The sequence below is a fragment of the Panthera leo genome, chromosome D2 (genome assembly GCF_018350215.1).
Source record: "Panthera leo isolate Ple1 chromosome D2, P.leo_Ple1_pat1.1, whole genome shotgun sequence".
In the NCBI taxonomy this organism is placed as follows: Eukaryota; Metazoa; Chordata; class Mammalia; order Carnivora; family Felidae; genus Panthera; species Panthera leo.
In genome coordinates, this window is record NC_056689.1 from 42,473,613 (window position 1) to 42,494,957 (window position 21,345).

General features: G+C 35.6%; 1 protein-coding gene across 2 annotated transcripts in view; it reads left to right on the top strand.

Annotated features, from left to right (window-relative positions):
- The window catches only part of CCSER2 (coiled-coil serine rich protein 2), a 186,860-nt gene that overhangs the window by 41,994 nt on the left and 123,521 nt on the right, over positions 1 to 21,345 (top strand). For both annotated transcript variants that reach the window (XM_042907896.1, XM_042907895.1), the window contains exons 2-3: positions 9,777 to 11,226; positions 12,438 to 12,634. In XM_042907896.1, coding sequence (XP_042763830.1) covers positions 9,816 to 11,226; positions 12,438 to 12,634 — 1,608 coding nt within the window. In that variant the 5' untranslated portion in view covers positions 9,777 to 9,815. The remainder of the gene's footprint in view (positions 1 to 9,776; positions 11,227 to 12,437; positions 12,635 to 21,345) is intronic.

Here is a 21,345-nt window from a genome sequence, read left to right on the forward strand (position 1 = left end):
AGGAAGGCAGTGTTTGTGGACTCTGTAATCAGGTGGACTTGAACCTGATCCTTTTCAGTAGTTTATGAATTTTTAGACAAGTATTTTATTTTAGCCTTTCTGAATCTTGGTTTATCTATTTAAAATGGGAGGAAATCTACAAGTAATGTGAATATTAAATAAGGATAGAGTGGTAAGCAGGATACATACATACATACATACATACATACATACATACATAATCATATGTAAAAGTAAAGTTTGCTTTTTGTCTTCCCTTCCCATCCAATTGTGGATTCCTTTTATTTTATTTATTTATTTTTGTTAAGTTTATTTATTTTGACAGAGAAAGAGTGTGTAGGCAGGGCAGAGAGAAAAGGAGAGAGACCGAATCCCAAGCAGGCTCCACACTGTCAGCATGGAGGCAAATGAGGGGCTCTAACTCAAGAACCGCAAGATCATGACCTGAGATGACATCCAGTCACCTGACAAGTAACCGACTGAGCCACCCAGACGCCCCTTGTTGTGGATTCTTTTTAAAAGCAACAAACAAACCAAAACCAACCCCCCCAAAAAAACTTTGATTTATTAGAAATTTATATGTAGTATAGTCAAATTATGGAAGGAGTCTAAATGTCCATCAATTGATGAATGGATAAAGAAGATGTGGTTTATATACACAATAGAATACTACTTGGCAATGAGAAAGGATGAAATCATGCCATTTGCAGCAATGTGGATGGAACTGAAAGGTATTATGCTAAGTGAAATAAGTTAGTCAGAGAAAGACATATGTTTTCACTCATATGTAGAACTTGAGAAACTTAATAGAAGACCATGGGGGAAGGGAAGGAGAAAAAATAATTTCAAACAGAAAAGGAGGGAAACAAACCGTAAGAGACTCTTAAATACAGAGAACAAACTGAGAGTGGATGGGAGGGCAGGGGAGAGGGGAAAAGGGGTAATGGGCATTGAGGAGGGCACTTGTTGGGATGAGCACTGGGGGTTGTCTGTAAGCAATGAACCACGGGAATCTACCCCAAAACCTAGAACACACACTGTATGTTAGCCCATTTGACAATAAATTATATATATATATATATATATATATATAGAGAGAGAGAGAGAGAGAGAGAGAGAGAAATTTATATGTAGTTTTGAAAATTCAGATGTGAAATACTAATAGTGTAAATGTGCTATACTTAAAAAAAAATCATTTTACAGAAATTAAATCAGAAAATCTCAGACATTCCCAGGCCCTATGCCAGGTATTATTTTTAGTTCAGCATTAAATTAAAGCTCACAGACAATATTGAAGTGTTTCAGAGAAGATGATATCATTAGATTTTGTAGCCAACATGTACTTTTTCAAATTGTTATGACTGCATCTTTTAATCACTTAACAGACTGCATATCAGGGAAAGTACATCAGAGGTAGCATAGCTACTAAAATGAGGCAGACTCACAATGTATGTTTTATTTTATTTCATAGTTATACAAGCAAATGTGGAAGAAAATTTCATGAATATTTAAAGATGATAGGTAGCTCATTAACTAATAAAGTGACAATATTCATAATATAGGCAGATATGGAAGCTTTACAGTTGAACTATCAGATTAGTTTATACTGAAACCACAGCCCATGATGATTAATTTTATTTATGTTATAAGCATTTGTGCATTTAGAAATCAAAAATATTTTTGATAGGAATAGTACATTTTTCTGAGTGATGACACCCCAAACACTTTGTAGTAATAGTGCATCTTTCTTGTGGGCTTAACTTATGCCTCTAAGTTATTAATATCCTGGTGTTCTTGGGAGATAATATGCATTACTCTCATTTTAGACAGTAAAATAGAGGAATAGAGAAGTGAAGGAATAGAATGTGCTGTCCTTAGTCTACTTGTGATAGACAAGGAAATATTAAAGCCTTTCTGATTCACAGACTGACTCACCAGAGGGCAGAATCTTTAATGTGTGTTACTTAGTGATTTGCAAAATGACCCTTATATAGAATATCATTACTAGTTTTCTTAGGGTTATCCTGAATGTGATTGTAGGTGTGGGAGTATGTTTTGTGTAAAGACTGTTATAAAAAATAATGGCATGGAGGTCGTCTGGAATGGATATTGCCCCTGTCCTTTTTCTGGTCATGTCAGCTACTGTTGTTTGATTATGATAATTTATCATAGAGTCTGAGTTTGACTTCTGAATCTTTTTCAACATATTGCTTGAGGTAGCTCCTACCAGTTAATTACAGGCCCCTAAAACCAAGTTATTTTTCAGTCTTGACTTACATTTATTAAATTAGCTTGCACTAAGAGATTATGAATGTACTTAAAAAGTTGAGGATCTTTTGGGGGCCCCTGGATGGCTCAGTCAGTTGAGCATCCTACTTCGGCTTGGGTCATGATCTCGCGGTTGGCGGGTTCGAGCCCCACGTCGGGCTCTGTGCTGACAGCTCAGAGCCTGTAGCCTGCTTCAGATTCTGTGTCTCCCTCTCTCTGCCTCTCCCCTGCTTGGGCTCTGTCTGTCTCTCTCTCTTAAAAATAAATAAAATGTAAAAAAAAAAAAAAAAAAAAGTTGAGGATCTTTCAAATTTGTGGTTCCCAAAGTATATAACTCTTAACAGGTTTACTTTCTTATGGGTCAAATAGACATGCACCACGCAATTAGACAGACTAATTGGACAGACTCAACTATATTATCGGTGCAAAGGGAATAGAGAAGGATGTAAAATCAGTTTTAACTGGAAAGGTTTCTGGGTGTTAGGGATTTTGAACTTTGAGTGTGGGGCCTTCAAGGTGATCTTTACAATAGCAAAGGCAAAGAAGGTAGAAAATAAGGGATAGATTTTGGGGAATGACCAACAATGCACCTTTGGCTAAAATGTACAGTACTGCAAAGATAGTGTAGAACCAAATAGAGAAGCTTGATCTCTATAGTGGATTTTGGGTTTTATTTTGTTGTTCCTGTGCCATGCATAATTTTTAATCGGAATGATATCAGATCTGTGCTTTAAGAGAGTAACTGTAGATAGTTTGGATGTGAAGTGAGATGGGAGACTTAATAATATAGAAGCCTTTGTAGCAATATAGAAAGAGATAATGAGGGTAAGAACTGGGAATTGTGAGTTTAGAATAGATTTTTAAAGATAAAGTTGACAAGTGAAATATTAAATTGAGGTTGAGGTCTGGTGAAATTGAAATGGTATTTATGAAGAAGTTACATTTGTTGAATAAAAAAAATCCTTTATTTTTATCCAAACATCTTTTATTTTTATGTTTTTAAGTATATTTTATATAATATTAAACTTAATTTTGAACACATTTTTAGTTAGATTAACTATTAATCTGTTTTGGTATTGAATAAATTGTTTTTATTTATTTATTTTAATTTTTTTTTAACGTTTATTTATTTTTGAGACAGAGAGAGAGCATGAACGGGGGAGGATCAGAGATAGGGAGACACAGAATCTGAAACAGGCTCCAGGCTCTGAGCTGTCAGCACAGAGTCTGACGCGGGGCTCGAACTCACGACCGCGAGATCATGACCTGAGCCGAAGTCGGACGCTCAACCGACTGAGCCACCCAGACGCCCCAATTGTTTTTTATTTTTAAGATATTTTTATTTTTAAGATTTAAAAAACTAAAGTTTTTTAGTTAAAACTTTTTAAATTACAAAAATATGGGCATGTTTAAAATATTTAAATAAGAATTTAAAGGTAAAAAGAAATCTTCATGTTACCTAATTCTCTCTTCCCTAATGGTGACCACTATTAATAGGTTCTGTGTCTCCCTCTCTCTCTGCCCCTCCCTGTTCATGCTCTGTCTCTCTCTGTCTCAAAAATAAATAAACGTTTAAATAAATAAATAAATAAATAAATAAATAAATAAATATGTGCACATACAACTTTATGTGATTTCTATCATGTTATTTTTATAAAAGTGGGATCCAATATACAGTTTCTTAACATAGCAAAAATTAGTGTGTTCATTTACATGTCCCAAGCTGTCATCTGTCTGCAGCATACAATAACAAGAATCAAAAGCATAAAAACTTGAAATTATGCTTAGTAATCAATGTTTTAGCATTCTGTCTTCCTTAGAAATGATCTAGGGAGCCAATGATTATTCATTAGTTAATTTAATTTAGTATTAGTCTAAGGTTTTAAGTTATCTTTAAAGTTCTTGAAAATTATCTGTAATCTAACACTATATAACATAATTACTGTTGCTATAAAAAGATTTGTCAGAATCACTCAATTTAAACACAGATTTGTATTTTCATAAACTTAAATGTTGTATGAGTAAGAATGGTTTATTTGATCACTAAGTTTATGTGTTTCATTAAAGTTACTTTACTTGAATAAAAATATATGCTTATGTTACCTTTAATACTGATAAAAAAATCAGAAAATAGACTTGTTTTATTAAAACAAGTTTTGTTTTGCCAGATACTTACCTTAGTTATGTGAACTTCGTTCTTAAAACCTTTCTGAATTTCTGTACAAATAATTTTTAAAAGTGTAACATATTTAAAATATTTGAAGATCAATTTTCGTAGTTTTTGAGAGTTTTGGTCTTGTTCAATTTATATAAATGCATATTTATCTCTATAAGCTAATCAGAACAGTGCCGCTTATAATCTAATTTATTAATACCCTGTAGGGGTAGGAAAGTAATATGTACTTGGAATGAGAGGTAAATAACCTACCTGAGTTATAGTAGATACACAGGCAGTGAGAGAGTTTTTATCGTTTCCAATTCTACAGTTTTAGCTGTGGCTACAGAGTTAACACAAACATAAAACCTGACTGTCCATGTACCATAGAGTGATTGTCCTTTCTGGTCAGCATGAAATTCTTAATTGACTTGAGCTCAGAAGAGTAAGCAGAAGAGATAAATGAATAAATGACTAATGAATCAAATTCTCCTTTTTCTTTCACCCAACACAGAATAGGTCTATGTCAACCATCAGGGATCAGTAAATGGCAGTCCATGACATCAAACTCTCAATTGTTACAAAGTGTTTTTTTTTTCTGCCTGCATTCCTGGAGAATTGTTTCTTTGTCCTCGATGCTTTATTCACTTAATCTAGATATGTACTTAGATCTATGGTTGATTTTATTTTTCCTTCTGTTCTGTGGATTTTTTTTCTCCTTTATTTTAGGGATATTTTCTGTTATGTCTACTTGCTTTTTCTCTTCTATTTAGTTATTCTACTTCAGGGATACTATTTATCTTTCTGTTCAATCTCTGCCTTACATCTTCTATCTAAGTGCTTTGATACTTTTGTCTTTTTTTTTCCTGACTACTCAGGTTATTTTAAGATTTTTCTCCTTGCCAATTAGTTTGATTTTCAGTCTTTGGTTCTTTACTTCTTAATTGATTTCCTTAGCTCTATAGCTTCTTTTCAACTTACCTATTTTGCCTTTTTATCTTTGAATTCTTGTTTTATTAAATGTGTGTTCTTATTAAGTTGTTCTCTGTTACAAAGAACTCACTGGGGATTTTCTTATTTCCTTGTTACATTTTTCTTCTTTCTGGATTCTTCCTTTGTTTGCTATAGCTGTTATTTGTTTCTCTCCTTCCTTCTACTCCCTTGTTTATGTAGTTGTGTGGCCACTTCTTTTTGTCTCTCTAGGTAAAGACTTGACTAGCTAGATCAAGACTTTGTATTTGCTCTGATATAACATAGGTGAATTCCCACTGATGCCTTTGTCACTTGAACTGTGACTTTGTCTCCTTTTTTTACTGCACACTTTTTTTTCAGTACACTTTTGGAGCAGTTGTATGTTGTTCTCTGTCTGCTTCTCTGTGGTTGAAGGGCGTAAGGTGGTGTTGTGGAGAGAACTTTTCTGGTGCCCCAGGCTCCTCTGTCTCCTTAAGTGTTCTGTACTGGTCTCACTCCATCCTGCTGAGGGTGTAATATAATTTTAGGGGCTTCAGATCCTTCCTTCAGATCAGATTAGTGCCTTGGAAGTTGATGGGTTCTGGTGCCACTGGGCCTCAGCTGGGGTTTCAGAGCTTCTGTGCTGAAGATGTTTTCCTGGACTTTTCTAGGGACTGTCAAACCAGATATTTCTATCCAAACTGGAGGATGTTTATTAAAACTTTGAAGTTTTAGCATCTCACCTATTTTTCCCATTGATGCTTTCAGGCAGTGTCATCAGGCTAGGAACCAGACCACATTGTGCAGAAATCTTTTTCTGGCTAGCACTTTTAAAAGTTTAGAGGCACTTAGTTTTAAATAATTTTTGTTTGACTGCAGCTAGCTGGTGGGTTTTTGGGTAAAAATTATACATACATACACGTATATATATTCTTTCTCTTTTATTAGTTATGGGAGATGGGAAGTTCTATAATTTTGCTTTACCCTACCATCTTTACTTGAAAATCTGTATGATTTCCTTAATATTTGCTTTCAACATGATTAATAATACAGATGTACTTTAGAAACTCTTAATTTTTAAGGTATAGGGGTGGGTTGGAATAAATTTTTTTAATTAAAAAATAAAACAAATTAAAGACAGTGTTGTAAGATAATTTTAAAAACCATCAGAGACCCTAGGCATGTGTTTTTCTTTTATTCACATTCTATGCTTGTGTATGCTTTTACAGATTTTTATATAATCACAGAGTATCTAGTGAGCAGTAAGCATATAGCATATTATATTTCTGCAAATGTTAGGGTAAACACTTTAATTTTTATCTCATCTTTGTAATCTCATCATGTGGCAATGATATGTCATACCTTATTAAACAGTTCCTCAAATAAAGGACACTAGTTGTTTTTAGTTATATGCCCTTTTATGTACATTGAACCTTTGTGAGTTTGTTTTGTGTTACCTTTAAAATAAATTTGGGAGGTTGAGATTAGTGGACTAATTAACTTTATTAAATCATACTTTTAACCGTGGCACTACCTGTGCCGACCGTTTATATTACTAGTTGCTTAAAATTATAGCTGATAGCTCCACCCTTAATGTCAGACTTTTTTGTATGCTATTGTATTCTTTTCCTACATCCTACCATGATCTTATTAAAAAAAAAATTTTTTTTATGTTTTTATTTATTTTTGAGACAGAGACAGAGCATGCGCAAGGGAAGGGCAGAGAGAGAGGGAGACACAGAATCTGAAGAAGGCTCCAGGCTCTGAGCTGTCAGCACAGAGCCCGATGCAGGGCTCAAGCTCACGGACTGTGAGATCATGACCTGAGCTGAAGTCGGATGCTTAACCGACTGAGCCACCCAGGCGCCCCTAAATTTTTTTTTTTAACGTTTATTTGTTTTTGAGACAGAGAGAGACAGAGCATGAATGGGGGAGGGTCAGAGAGAGGGAGACACAGAATCCAAAACAGGCTCCAGGCTCTGAGCTGTCAGCACAGAGCCCGACATGGGGCTCGAACTCACGGACCGCGAGATCATGACCTGAGCCGAAGTCGGACGCTCAACCGACTGAGCCACCCAGACGCCCCACTAAATTTTTTTTTTAATATTTATTTTTGAGAGAGAGAGAGACAGAGTGTGAGTGGGGGAGGGGTACAGAGAGAGGGAGACACAGAATCCGAAACAGGATCCAGGCTCTGAGCTGTCAACACAGAGCCCGGCGGGGGGCTCGAGCTCACGGACTGTGAGATCATGACCTGAACTGAAGTCTGATGCCAATTGACTGTGTCACCCAGGCGCCCCATCCTACCATGATTTTAGTAATGAATTTTAAAAATGTATTCCAGTTTTTATAAGATCACGTATGCTTTAAAAATTAACAAAATCATGGGGCACCTGATGGCTCAGTTGGTTAAGTGTCTGACTCTTGATTTCAGCTCAGGTCATGATCTCACAGTTGGTGAGCCTGCTCCCTGCATCGGGCTCTGCACTGAGAGTGCAGAGCCTGTTTGGGATTCTCTCTCTCCTCTCTCTGCCCCTCCCCTGCTCTCTCTGTCTCTTAATCTCTCTCTCTCTCTCTCTCTCTCTCTCAAGATAAATAAAAAAAAAAAAATGAACAAAATCACATTTTCTTATTTTTGTAATAATTCCATTTTTATTCATGATTTTATCTATTTGGGTCATCTCCCTTTTCTTTTTGAGAAGCCTGGCTAGAGGTTTATCAATTTTGTTTAGTTTTTCAAAAAACCAACTCTTGGTTTCATTGATCTGCTACAGTTTTTTTAGATTCTGTATTGTTTATTTTTGCTCTGATCTTTATTATTTCTCTTCTTCTGCTAGGTTTGGGGTGTCTTTGCTATTCTGATTCTAGTTCCTTTAGGTATGCTGTTAGATTTTGTATTTGGGACTTTTCTTGTTTCTTTTTTTTTTTTTTTTTTTTTTTAATTTTTTTTTTTTTTTAATGTTTATTTACTTTTGAGACAGAGAGAGACAGAGCATGAACGGGGGAGGGTCAGAGAGAGAGGGAGACACAGAATCTGAAGCAGGCTCCAGGCTCTGAGCTGTCAGCACAGAGCCCGACGCAGGGCTTGAACTCACTGACCGTGAGATCATGACCTGAGCCGAAGTCGGACGCTTAACCGACTGAGCCACCCAGGCACCCCAAGGACTTTTCTTGTTTCTTGAGATAGGCCTGGATTGCCATGTATTTTCCTCTCAGGACTGCCTTCGCTGCATCCCAAAGCATTTGGATTGTTGTATTTTCATTTTCATTTGTTTCCATATATTTTTAAATTTCTTCTCTAATTGCCTGGTTGACCCATTCATTCTTTAGTAGGGTGTTCTTTAAGGCTTTTGGAGGTTTTCCAGACTTTTTCCTGTGGTTAATTTCAAGCTTCATAGCATTGTGGTCTGAAAGTGTGCATGGTATGATCTCAGTTCTTTTATACTTATTAAGGGCTGTTTTGTGACCCAGTATGTGATCTGTCTTGGAAAATGTTCCATGTGCACTCGAGAAGAAAGTGTATTCTGTTGCTTTGGGATGCAGAGTTCTAAGTATATCTGTCAAGTCCATCTGATCCAATGTATCATTCAGGGCCCTTGTTTCTTTATTGATCCTGTGTCTAGATGATCTATCCGTTGTTGTAAGTGGAGTATTAAAGTCCCCTGCAATTACCACATTCTTATCAATAGGGTTGCTTATGTGATTAATGTTTGTGATTAATTTGTTTTATATATTTGGGGACTCCCGTATTCGGTGCATAGACATTTATAATTGTTAGCTCTTCCTGATGGATAGACCCTGTAATTATTATATAATGCCCTTCTTCATCTCTTGTTACAGCCTTTAATTTAAAGTCTAGTTTGTCTGATATAAGTATGGCTACCCCAGCTTTCTTTTGACTTCCAGTAGCATGATAGTTCTCCATCCCCTCACTTCCAATCTGAAGGTGTCCTCAGGTCTAAAACGAGTCTCTTGTAGACAGCAAATAGATGGATCTTGTTTTTTTATCCATTCTGGCATTTTCTTATTTTTAAAGGCGATAATATTGTCCAAAGTGAAAAAATAATTTGGATTGAAATTGGAAGGTGTGCTATAGAAGTATTTATTTTTTTAAAAACACAGTCAACATCAGTAGTCTAATTTTATTATTTCTGGATTTTGCTATCACTATGCATAGCCCAAGTTTATAAAAGTGTTTATAAAAATGTTCTTTGCTTTCTCCTAACATTAATTTATTAATTTAATTAGCGCATTCAATATTTATAAAGAATTTTTTAGGAATCATAAGTAGCTTTTGTGCTTTGATCATTTAATTGTCTAAGAATATATATTCTTATTATGTAATACCCCATGTAATTGTGCTTATTTAGGAATGTTTAATCTATTTTTTTTGTCTCCTCAGATTCTGTCAAATTTTAAGAACAAATGCACCTTATAGCTCATGGAAGAAAAAACACAAATCAAGTCATTTTTGGGTTCCAAGTTGCCAAAGTATGGAACAAAATCTGTGAGAAGTACACTACAGCCAATGCCCAGTGGGACACCTGTTAATTTATTGGGAACTTCCAAGAGTGGCAACGTCAAAAGTTACATCAAAAATAATGGCTCTGATTGCCCATCATCCCATTCATTTAATTGGAGAACGACAACTAAATACCAGCTTAGTGCACAAAGTGCTGAAGAGCGTAATAGTACTCAAACTTCACATGATAAAGTGATTGATCCTGAAAAACATGTACCTACTCAAGTAATGTTTGATAAAAATGGGATAAAGGGAGGCTTGAAAAGTATTTCTTTACTTACATCAAAGTTAGCAAAGCCATCCACTATGTTTGTGTCATCTACAGAGGAGTTAAACCAAAAGTCTTTGTCTGGACCGTCTAGTTTGGGTAAATTCACCAAAGGCACATTATTAGGAAGGACTTCATATTCTTCAGTCAATGCTCCAAAATCGCAGTTGAATGGACTGTATGGAAACCGTTCATCTGGTAGCATACAAAGGCCTAGAGCAAACTCCTGTGCCACCAGAAGCACTTCTGGAGAAGGCTTAGCACAATCCCTAGACAATATTAAATCTCTTACTTGTGAAAAAATGGTAAGGTCACAAAGTTTTTCACATTCCATTCAAAACTCATTCCTTCCACCTTCATCTATAACCAGATCACATTCCTTCAATAGAGCTGCAGATCTTACAAAGCCTTATCAGAACCAACAGCTACCCATTAGAGTGCCTCTGAGGTCCAGTATGCTAACAAGAAATTCCCGGCAGTCAGAAGTACTCAATGGGAATGATCATTTAGGGTATGGATTTAATAGGCCTTATGCTGCTGGTGGAAAGAAGCTGGCTTTACCAAATGGCCCAGGTGTAACATCCACGTTGGGTTATAGGATGGTTCATCCCTCTCTACTGAAATCTAGCCGACCTCCATTTTCTGGGACTATCACAGTTGATGGTAATAAAAATTCACCTGCTGATACATGTGTAGAGGAAAGTGCTGCACTTATGGCTAAGGACAGAGCTACTAGTAAAGACCAAGAACTAATTGAAAATGATAGTTACAGAACAGAAAATGACCAGACCATGAAGCATGATACTAAAATTAGATACCTGAGTGATGATGTGGATGATATTTCTTTGTCTTCTTTGTCGTCTTCTGATAAAAATGATTTAAGTGAAGACTTTAGTGATGATTTTATAGATATAGAAGACTCCAACAGAACTAGAATAACTCCAGAGGAAATTTCTCTCAAAGAAGAAAAGCATGAAAACGTACCACCGAAGGATATATTTGATTCCCCAAAGGAAAATGAAAAAAGTAAAACTGATGAGTGGATAGATATAAGTGTCTCTGGTAAATATTAATATCCTTAAATTTGTTTGGTTTCTCCTAGATAATATAACTGAACTTAGGATTAGCTTTTGAATAATTCCAGGATACTGTCAGTTTCATGGAGGGATGGATCTAGATAAAATTGGGGCAGGGCAACATTTATCTTCCTTGTGACTTTTGCTTCTGGTCCTATTTTTCACTATTTAAAACAATGTCAATAAAAACACTCTTCCCCTAATGTATCTTACCTTTTTCTTCATTGACTGTCATGCATAGACATGTCCTGCATGTCATGCAACTTTTCTTACTTGCTTCAAAGTTTTTTTCTTTTTCCCCACTTCCCTCAACAGTGGCATGCCATTTTAAACCATCTCTTCCTTTACAGGAATAGATCCTATTTGTTTAGAGTAAAGCTATACCAAAGGGTAAATGAGCTAATGTTTTAATATAGGTTATGTCCAATGTAATGCATATTTTTATCCTTGGAAATTTTCATTTTTTTAAAGGAGGACTTATATTTCTTGTTTAGCAAAATATTATTGTTATACTTTCAGAGGAGCTTTATTTAATTTTTTAACTGAAGAAAGTGAGATTAGCACCTGTTAAACATTTCTGCTTGTACTTGGTTATACTGGCACTGAAAGTCTGGAGAAAATGTATCTCTGCCCTGTGTAAATGTATCTCTGCCCTGTGTAAAATGTATCTCTGCCTCTGACCTGAATAAAGAGCAAACTGAAGGGATTGGGGATAGACTTGTGATCTGGTCAAGGGCCTGGGCCATGCCTAAAGATAGGCATAAACCCTTGCCTATTTGAGGGTCTTCTAGTTAGAAGTGATTGCCAGAACAAGTATTTCCCTTACAAGGAGGCAACCCTGAACTTGAATGATATATACTTAGTAAGGAGTTTCCTGGCCAGTGTGTAAAAGTAAATATCTTAGGAAATAGTAAAAGAAATAAGGCTTTATTTATAATTCTAGAAATGTTGGAGAAGTGAAAGATGGCTCAGTGAATTTTCTTCATGTGTATTGGGAAACATTTCAGTAAGTTATTTAAGATTTTGCCTCCTGATTTTTTTGTTTTTTAGAACTTAGAAAATTCTATAGTTACTGATACCTTTTTGCCAACTTTTTTGTTATAACGAATTATTAGAGCTTATATTTTTAGAACCTGAGAAATATATTTTTGTGAATTAATAACTTTTTTTCTTTCTCTTTTAAAAAATCAATTGAAGACAGGAGTGAATGTACAAAACATACTTCTGGGAATAACTTGATTTCACCAGATACAGATTACAGAGCTGGTTCTTCATTTGAGCTCTCTCCATCTGATAGCTCTGATGGAACATACATGTGGGATGAAGAGGGCTTGGAGCCCATTGGAAATGTACATCCAGTTGGGAGCTATGAGTCCTCGGAAATGAACAGCATAGTATGTATGGATTTATATATCCTTTTGAAAGATTTTCTTTACCTTACTATGTAAAGACTTGTAATACTGACTAGATTTTTTTAAGTTTATGAATTAGCTCTCCTAGTTTAAGAAAATGAAATTTGTATCTGTTAAGGGCCTATGAAACATCTGACCTTAATACATAATAAAGCATATATTTGTGTCACATGACAATTAAGTTAAATATACTCTCATACATATTTGTAATATATACACATATATAGGTAGATAGATATACTGTATTCAGGTTAAGCTAAGCTACTGGTTCTCAAAGTCAGGGAGGAAGGCAGTGTCTGGTCTGGAGCTAATTTTGGTGGTTATTATTGAGGGGTGCTACTGACAAATAGTGGGTAGATGCCAGGAATGCTGCTTAATGTCCTAAAGTGGCATAAGACAACACCCACAGCAAAGGGTTATTCATCCCAAGATGTCAGTAGTGCCACTGTTGAGAAATCCTGGACTAGGCTATGCTGAGGTAATATTTAAGTGCCAACTCAGTGGCTTAACCTAATAAAAGCTTATTTTTTTTTACTATTTCAAAGTCTTTCGTAGGTCTGGAAAACTCTATAGGGTAACTGTCTTCAGTGTTTTAAGCTGCTTTCATCTTCATCATCACCAAAAGAAGGTGGCTTCACCATCTCCTTTTGAGGCCACATGTTTTCACTGGTATAGAGGAAGAGTGCTGCTGGTCTGATAAATGCAATTACTTGCCTTGGCCTGCAGATGGCACATGGTACTTTCACACACAACCTGTTGATCCTGACTAATTTTAGGTACTAACTCCGCAGAAGTGTAATTTTCCTGTGTGCCTGGAAGGCAAGGGAACCAGATTTGAGGGAGCACTAGAAGACCTACCATATATTTTTATGTGTGTATTTTAAGAGACATTGCAAGTAATGTGGCTCATATGCTGTAGGAGTAAAGTGTGGTTTGTGTGGTTGCAGTGATTCACTGTAATTATTCATTATATAAAATGATTTTACAGTAGTTGTATGGGAAACTTGGTAGTCTTTTGGATATATTAAGTTCCAAGTGGATTTCAGGCAGTGTAATTTTCAACACTGTCGTAAACCTGTGACTTCGGAAAAACAAAAATTGTTACCAGAGGCTTGTTAAATTGCACATAGGGAGGACACACATTTTAATATAGAGAGAGTATCTCTATCTCACTAGATAAAGGAAACTTAGAAAAGATTACAGGGGCACCTGGGTGGCTCAGTCAGTTAAGCATCTGACTCTTGGTTTGGGCTAAGGTCATGATCTCACAGTTTGTGGGATCAAGACCCGTGTCCAGCTCTGTGCTGACTACATAGAGCCTGCTTGGGATTCTGTCTTTCCTCTCTCCCTTAATCATTCCCCGCATGTGCGCACGCTCTGGCATGTGCTGTCTCTCTCTCTCTCTCAAAATAAATAAATGAACATTAAAAGAAAAGAAAAGATTACAGTTTGGGCCGCATGTGCTTTCTTACAAGGACTTTTTAAAGCGAATATGATCGAAATGGGGATAAAAATTGTTTCCAGCAGATGGCAGCAATAATCCACTTTAGTACTGGACATTTTTTAGAGATTCTCACTATTTTCAGTTAACTGTTCCTGTAACTTAATGATGAAATAGCCTCTAAAAGAGTTCAGAATGCACTTGAATTGACCATTCGTCTTTAAGTTCATAAATCTTCTTCTGATCTAAAAGGAAAAAAGTCTGAGATAGTTTGGAGGATTGATGGCAAATGTTGAAACAGTGTTAAGATCTCGTTGTGACAGTGGATTTACCATTTTTGTTCCAAAATTCTATCAATTTTTTGCTTTTTATATTTTTAATGTATTTTGTTAGGTGTGTACTTGTTCAGAATTGTTTTCTTTGTGAAATAGGACTTAAAGTCATAATTTAGTGATCTTCTCTATTACTCATGCTTTTTGTCTTAAAGCCTTTCCCCCCCAGATATTGTATATTATATCAGTTTTATTTATGTATTTTTCATCCTTTTACCATGAACCTTTTTGATACATAGCAAATAAGTTATAATTTTTTTTTAAAATTACAATATCTCTTTTTCTTTTAACCAGTGAATTTAATCTTTTTATGTTTGTAGTTATTGATATACTTGGACTTCATTCTGCCATCTGAAACTTTTTCTTTTTCTCCTTTTTTCCCCTAAAATAGTTCAAATAAATATTTATAACTTAATCCACAAGGAGCTTTAACATATTCTCATTTTTCTTGGTCTCCCCATCCCTCTCATCTAAGCCCATGTCCTTCCCTCCCCCCGATTCCCCAACCACCATCATGGTTGTTCCTTACAAGTGTTCATTCCAGTCTAGGTCGAGACAAGGAACTCTATACATATTGGCTTTTTAAAAAGTATTTTATTTCATTGTTAGAAATGGCACCACTTTTAAAATTTTATTTTCTAAGTTTTTGTTGTATGTGCAAATATACTTAATTTTTGTATTTTGAGCTGTTTTTCCAGTGATCTTGGTGAATTCACTTATTTTAATAATTTGCCTATGGATGTTTTTGAAATTTCTACATATACTATGCAGTCATAACCATTTGCACAGTCTCCATCTCCCATCCTCCCCTTTATTGCACTTGTTAGGACCTCCAACATAATGTCGAGTTGAAATGGTGATAGAATTTCAGCAAAGTTTTAATAGTCCACCATTAAAATTTCTGTGTGTGTGGGTGTATATGTGTATGGGGGGATGATTATAGATATCTTTAATCAGATTAAGGAAGTTCCCTTCTATTTCATTTACTGATTTTTTTTGTGAGTAGATGCTAATTTTTCTCTTCATCTATTAAAATGATAAAAATATTTTCCTGTTATATGTTATATATTTTCTGTTGGTGTAATAGATTACATTTCTTGATTTGCAAATATTACATTTCTTGATTTTGAATATTGATATTCAAATATTTTCTTTCCATTCCAGGAATAAATTCACTTGGTTATGATGTGTTATTATTTTAAATGTTGTTGGACTTGACATTCTAATAGTTTATTTATATTTTTTTGCATTTATGTTTATGAGCAAGATGGCTTTATTTTTCTTTAGTTTTCTTTTCACATGTGGTATCTGGGTTGTGCTAGCTTCATGAATGAGTTGAGAAGTCTTTCCTGTTTTTTTGCCCTTTCAGGGAATTTATGTATAATTGATGTTACCTCTTTCTTAAATGTCTACAATTCACCAAATGAAGCCTTTTGGACCTGGAGTTTTCTTTGTGAGGGTTTTTTAATGACATATAATGTTTTTGGTTTTTTGTCTTTTTTTTTTTAAGTAGGCTTCTTTCCTAGGACCAAGCCCAGTGCAGGGCTTGAACTCACCATCCCGAGATCAAGGCCTGAGCTGAGATCAAGAGTCCGATGCTTAACTTACTGAGCCACCCAGGTGTCCCAGAAATGTACATATAAATCTTAATGAGCATATCTACTTAAAACATTTTATCTGCTGAGGCTTCTGGGTGGCTCAGTAGGTTAAGTGTCCGACTCTTGGTCTCAGCTCAGGTCTTGATCTCAGGGTGGTGAGTTCAAGCCCTGCGTTGGGCTCCAGGCTGGGCACGAAGCCTACTTAAAGGAAAGAAAAAAAAAGGATTTGTCTGTATATTTCTTCTTGTGTTGCTTTTTGAGAATTTGTCTATTTTGTCTAAGTTGTCATTTATTGGTGAAAGTTACTCAAGATTATCTTATCTTTTAACATCTTTACAGTCTTATAGTGATGTCTACTCTCATTCCTGATATTGGTAATTGGTGTTTCCTCTCTTTTTGTTCATTTCAAAGAACAAAATTTGGGTTTTCCTGATTTCTCTCTTTTGTTTACTTTTTTTCCTGTTTTATTGATTTTTAGGTCATATCTTTCTTTCCTTCCTTCCATGTTTTAAAAAATTTTTTTTTTTATGTTTTATTTATTTTTGAGAGCAAGAGAGACAGAGCATGAGCGGGGGAGGGGCATAGAGAGAGGGAGACACAGGATCCAAAACAGGCTCCAGGTTCTGAGCCATCAGCACAGAGTCTGATGTGGGGCTCAAACTCACCGTGAGATCATGACCTGAGCCAAAGTTGGACACTTAACCAACTGAGCCACCCAGGCACCCCAATTTTATTTCTTTTTTTCACCCAAAATTCTTAACATGGAAATTAGAGCATTGATTTTCAGCCTTTGTTTTACTATTATTATATACATTGATTTTCTTAAAAAAATTTTTTTTTTAATGTTTATTTATTATTGAGAGACAGAGAGAGACAGAGCATGAGCATGGGAGGAGCAGAGAGAGGGGAGAGAGCCTGAAGCAGGCTCCTGACTCTGAGCTGGCAGCAACAGAGCCCGAACGTGGGGCTCAAACTCACAAATCGTGAGATTATGACCTGAGCCGAAGTCGGACGCCCAACTGACTGAGCCACCCAGGCACCCCTATGCATTGGTTTTTATAAAGAGAACGCTTTATTATATAGTAAATAATGCATTGAATAGCACCTTAATAGTAAATATAATAGCAAGTTTCTTCTAATGTGCCTTGCTTTAAAACAGTGAATTCTGAAGCACTTGGGTGGCTCAGTTGGTTGAGCATCTGCCTGGATTTCAGCTCAGGTCATGATCTCATGGTTTGTGAGTTCAAGCCCCACGTCAGGTTCTGCACTGGTAGTGCAGAGCCTGCTTGGGATTCTCTCTCTTCTCTCCCTTTCTCTCTGCCCCTCCCCCACTGTGTGCACATGTGCTTTCTCAAATAAATATTAAAAAAAAACAATGAATTCTAAGTCATGTTATATAGGCCATCTTATTTTTTCTTTCCTTTTTTTTAATCTTTAATACATTTGTGTATTTGTGAACAATAAATAATATTGTTTTTTATGTGTTTTTACAACTTATGTAAGTGATACATGATGGTCTGCAACTTTTTTTCCCCTTAGTTTTATGTTTTTGTGATACATGTGTATTATAAGTGTAAGTTAATTCATTTTTACTGCCATATAATATGTATAATATGCTGTATAATATGTCTTAAATATACTAATTTTTTTCTCTCTGTTCCCTTGCTATTGAACATTTGAGCTATTCCTCACTAAATAATAATAATAATAATAATAATAATAATAATAATAATATTTAAATAGTGCAGCAGCAAACATTCTTACTCATGTCTCTGATCATATATGTTAGGGTTTCTTTAGGATATAAACCTTAAAAATAACATTACTGGATCAGAGCATATATGGATCTTCAACTTTATTAGATGCTGCCAAATATCTTCCTAAAATGGTTTTGTCAATTTATCCTTCCCATCAATGAAGAAAGATTTCTATTGTTCCTCATATTCACCGCACTTGCTATTATCTGACTAAAATTTTAGCCAGTCTGGTGAGTATGGAAGTGTATGTCATGTAATTTGCATTTATATTATTATTTATCATTTTTCCCATATATTTCCTGGCTGTTTGGTTTCATTTTATGTGAATTACTTAGTTACTTTGCTGATTTTTCTGTTGTGTTCCTTTGTCTTGTTCTTATTGATAAAGGAAATTTTATGTTGTCTGACTTTAATTCTTAAATGTATCACAGTGTCTCAGCCAGTGGCTTTTAACTTTGTTTTTTGTGCCTTTTACTATTTCTAGTTTTAAATTTTCATGAAATTGAATTTAGCAGTTCTTTCTTTATGGTTTTTACCGTGCCTCTGTGTGTGTGTGTGTGTGTGTGTGTGTGTGTGTGTCTTTGTGTAAGACATTCTTTCCCATCCTAGGACCATACGGGTATTTTGCATATTGAGAGGCAATATAGCACAGTGATTAAGAGCCAGGGCTCTGGAACAAGCTAAATTAAAAATCTCATTTCTGTCATGTATTAGCTGTGGATCCTTGGATTCTCTATGTTCACTCCTTTTTTTATAAAGTGGAGATAATAATAGTACCTACCTCTCAGGCTGATTTTAGGAACGACATGCCTAAATAGTGTAGTAGCCATGTGATACTGGTAGTTGAGTATTTTGAGTATCATCTCTGACTGTCTCATGTGGTTGCTGTAAACATTAAATAAGGTCATACATATACTTAGTGCCAGGAATATAGCAAGAGCTCAGTACATGTTAGCTATTTATTATTTTATTATCTTCTAGTTATTTTAAGTGTTCCACATTTAAGACTTTGCTCCATTTGAAGTTGGTATGAGGCATAATAATTTATCCTTATTAATACATCTTCATAATATACTTGGGGTACTGTGGAGAAAAAGGTTGATGGGGCTCCTGGGTGGCTCAGTCAGTTAAGCGGCCAACTCTTGGTTTTGACTCAGGTCATGATCTCAGGGTTCTTGAGTTCAAGCCTCACCTTGGGCTCTGCACTTACAGCATGGAGCCTGCTTCGGATCTTCTGTTTCCCTTGCTCTGCCCCTCCCCAACTCATTCCCCTCTCTCTCTCTGTCTCCCTCTCCCTCTCTCTCTCTCAAATAAATGTTAAAAAAAAAAAGTTGGGGGGGGGGTTAACACTGTAGCCCTAATACTGCCTATCCTTAGAAAGGCAGGCTGTTTCCTCAAACAGTTTCCTACAGTGATAAAAATCTTTCCCTAAATAAAAGTGGCTCATTGTACCTGAAGTGTTTGTACAAATAATGTAGTTTATACTGGACACTTGCTTTTGTTCAGAGATTCTGGAGTTGTATACATGCTGGGCAGAGGATGCCTATGTGACCAACTCCCAATTTAAATCACCTCATTTCTTAGGAACATTCATAATAGACAACACATTTATTTATTTATTTATTTATTTATTTATTTATTTATTTATTTATTTAAGTTTATTTATTTGAAAGAAAGACAAGCAGGGGAGGGACAAGATGGGGAGGGGGAGAGGGAGAGAATCCCAAGCAAGCTCTACACTGCCACACAGAGCTGAACTCTCGTGAGTTCTCAAACTCATGAACCAAGAGATCATGACCTGAGCCAAAACCAAGAGTTAGATGCTTAACCAACTGAGCCACCCAGACACCCCTAGACAACTCTTTTAATTTGTTGTCATAACTTTTGGGCATTGAGAAATTAAGCACATCCTGTGTGACTGCACTGGGAGAGGACTTTTTCCTTCAACTTTGCCCCATGTTTGCTTCTTTTGCATTGCATCCTTTTTCTAGAACACATCTTAGCTGTGAATATGATTATATGCTATGTCCTGTGAATCCTCATGAATTATCTAACCTGGGGGTGGTATTGAGGACTCCGACACAGCTACTGATTCAAAGTTATCTTTGTTCACTGAATGACCATATATATGTATATATATATTTTTTTTTTTTCTGAAGTATAATTAGTATAGTGTTATAGTAGTTTCAGGTGTGCAATATGATGGTTCAGCAATTCCATACATTACTCAGTGCTCATCAAGGTAACTGTACTCTTAATTCCCTTTATCTGTTTTACCCATTCCCCTACCCATCCTTCCTCTGGCAACCACCAATTTGTTCTTGTATTGAAGAGTCTGTTTTTTTAATTTGTCTCTTTTTTTCTTTGTTCATTCATTTATTTTGTTTCTTAAATATCACGTGAGTGAAACCATATGGTATTTGTCTTTCTCTGACTTATTTCACTTAGCACTATACCCACTAGTTCCATCCATGTTGTTGCAAATGGCAAGTCTTCATTCTTTTTTATGGCTACTATGTATTATATCTTAATCCATTCATCTATGGATGGACACTAGGGTTGCTTCCATATCTTCACTGTTGTAAATAGATAAGTTTGTATTGTTTTAAGCTATTAAACTTTGTGGCAATTTGTTACAACAAGAACAAACTAATACACCTATATATTTATAAATGTGTTTTTCATTAAAGTCAATCTGATTACAAAACAACAATAAAAGTCAGAATGCCTAACATCCTTAATGAGACTCTTTTAAAGAATAATAATTATGTAGTTCTTCTTGCTATAAATGCACAACAAAGATGGTATTATATGTGCTATATTTTTTCCAAATAAATAATATTTTCCCTCCTTCAAACAGTTTTCCAGTAGATGCCTCTTGAATCTTTAGGATTGAACTGATCTCACATTCTTATAAATCCTTCCAACATAAGACGCTGCACTTTCCTCATTGATTATAATTAATTTCACTGACCATTGTGATAATATAATTCACATTTCCTAAAAATCGGACTAGTTCACATCAAACTTTGAAATTAGCCACTGTTTGAAAAATGAAGCTTTTAGCTCTTTGGATACTTCTAGACCCAAGCATCCATATTAATCATATAAAATAATACATATCCCATAAAATTTACTACAAAAAGAAGGATTTTGGGAGGCACCTGGGTGACTCAAGTCAGCTAAGCGTCCAGCTTCAACTCAGGTCATGATCTCACAGTTCAGGAGTTCAAGCCCTATGTTGGCCTCTGCACTGGCACTGTGGAGCCTGCTTTGGATTCTTCATCTCCCTCTCTCTCTGCCCCTCCCCCACTTGTTCTCTCTCTTTCTTTCTCTCTCTGTCTCAAAAATTTAAAAAGAAGCATTTGTCATGATTTTTATGAAGTTTTTGTCATTCACTTTGATAATACAGCAGATACATGTACAGGTCTGGGGATGTTTATACCACACCTATATTATTAAGATTAAGATGTCCAAGAAAGCATCTTCCTTCAAATTGGCAGGTAGAATTGGGGTGGAGGAGTGAGGCATGAGGAGTCAGAGACTGAGCAAGGTAACAAAGGCA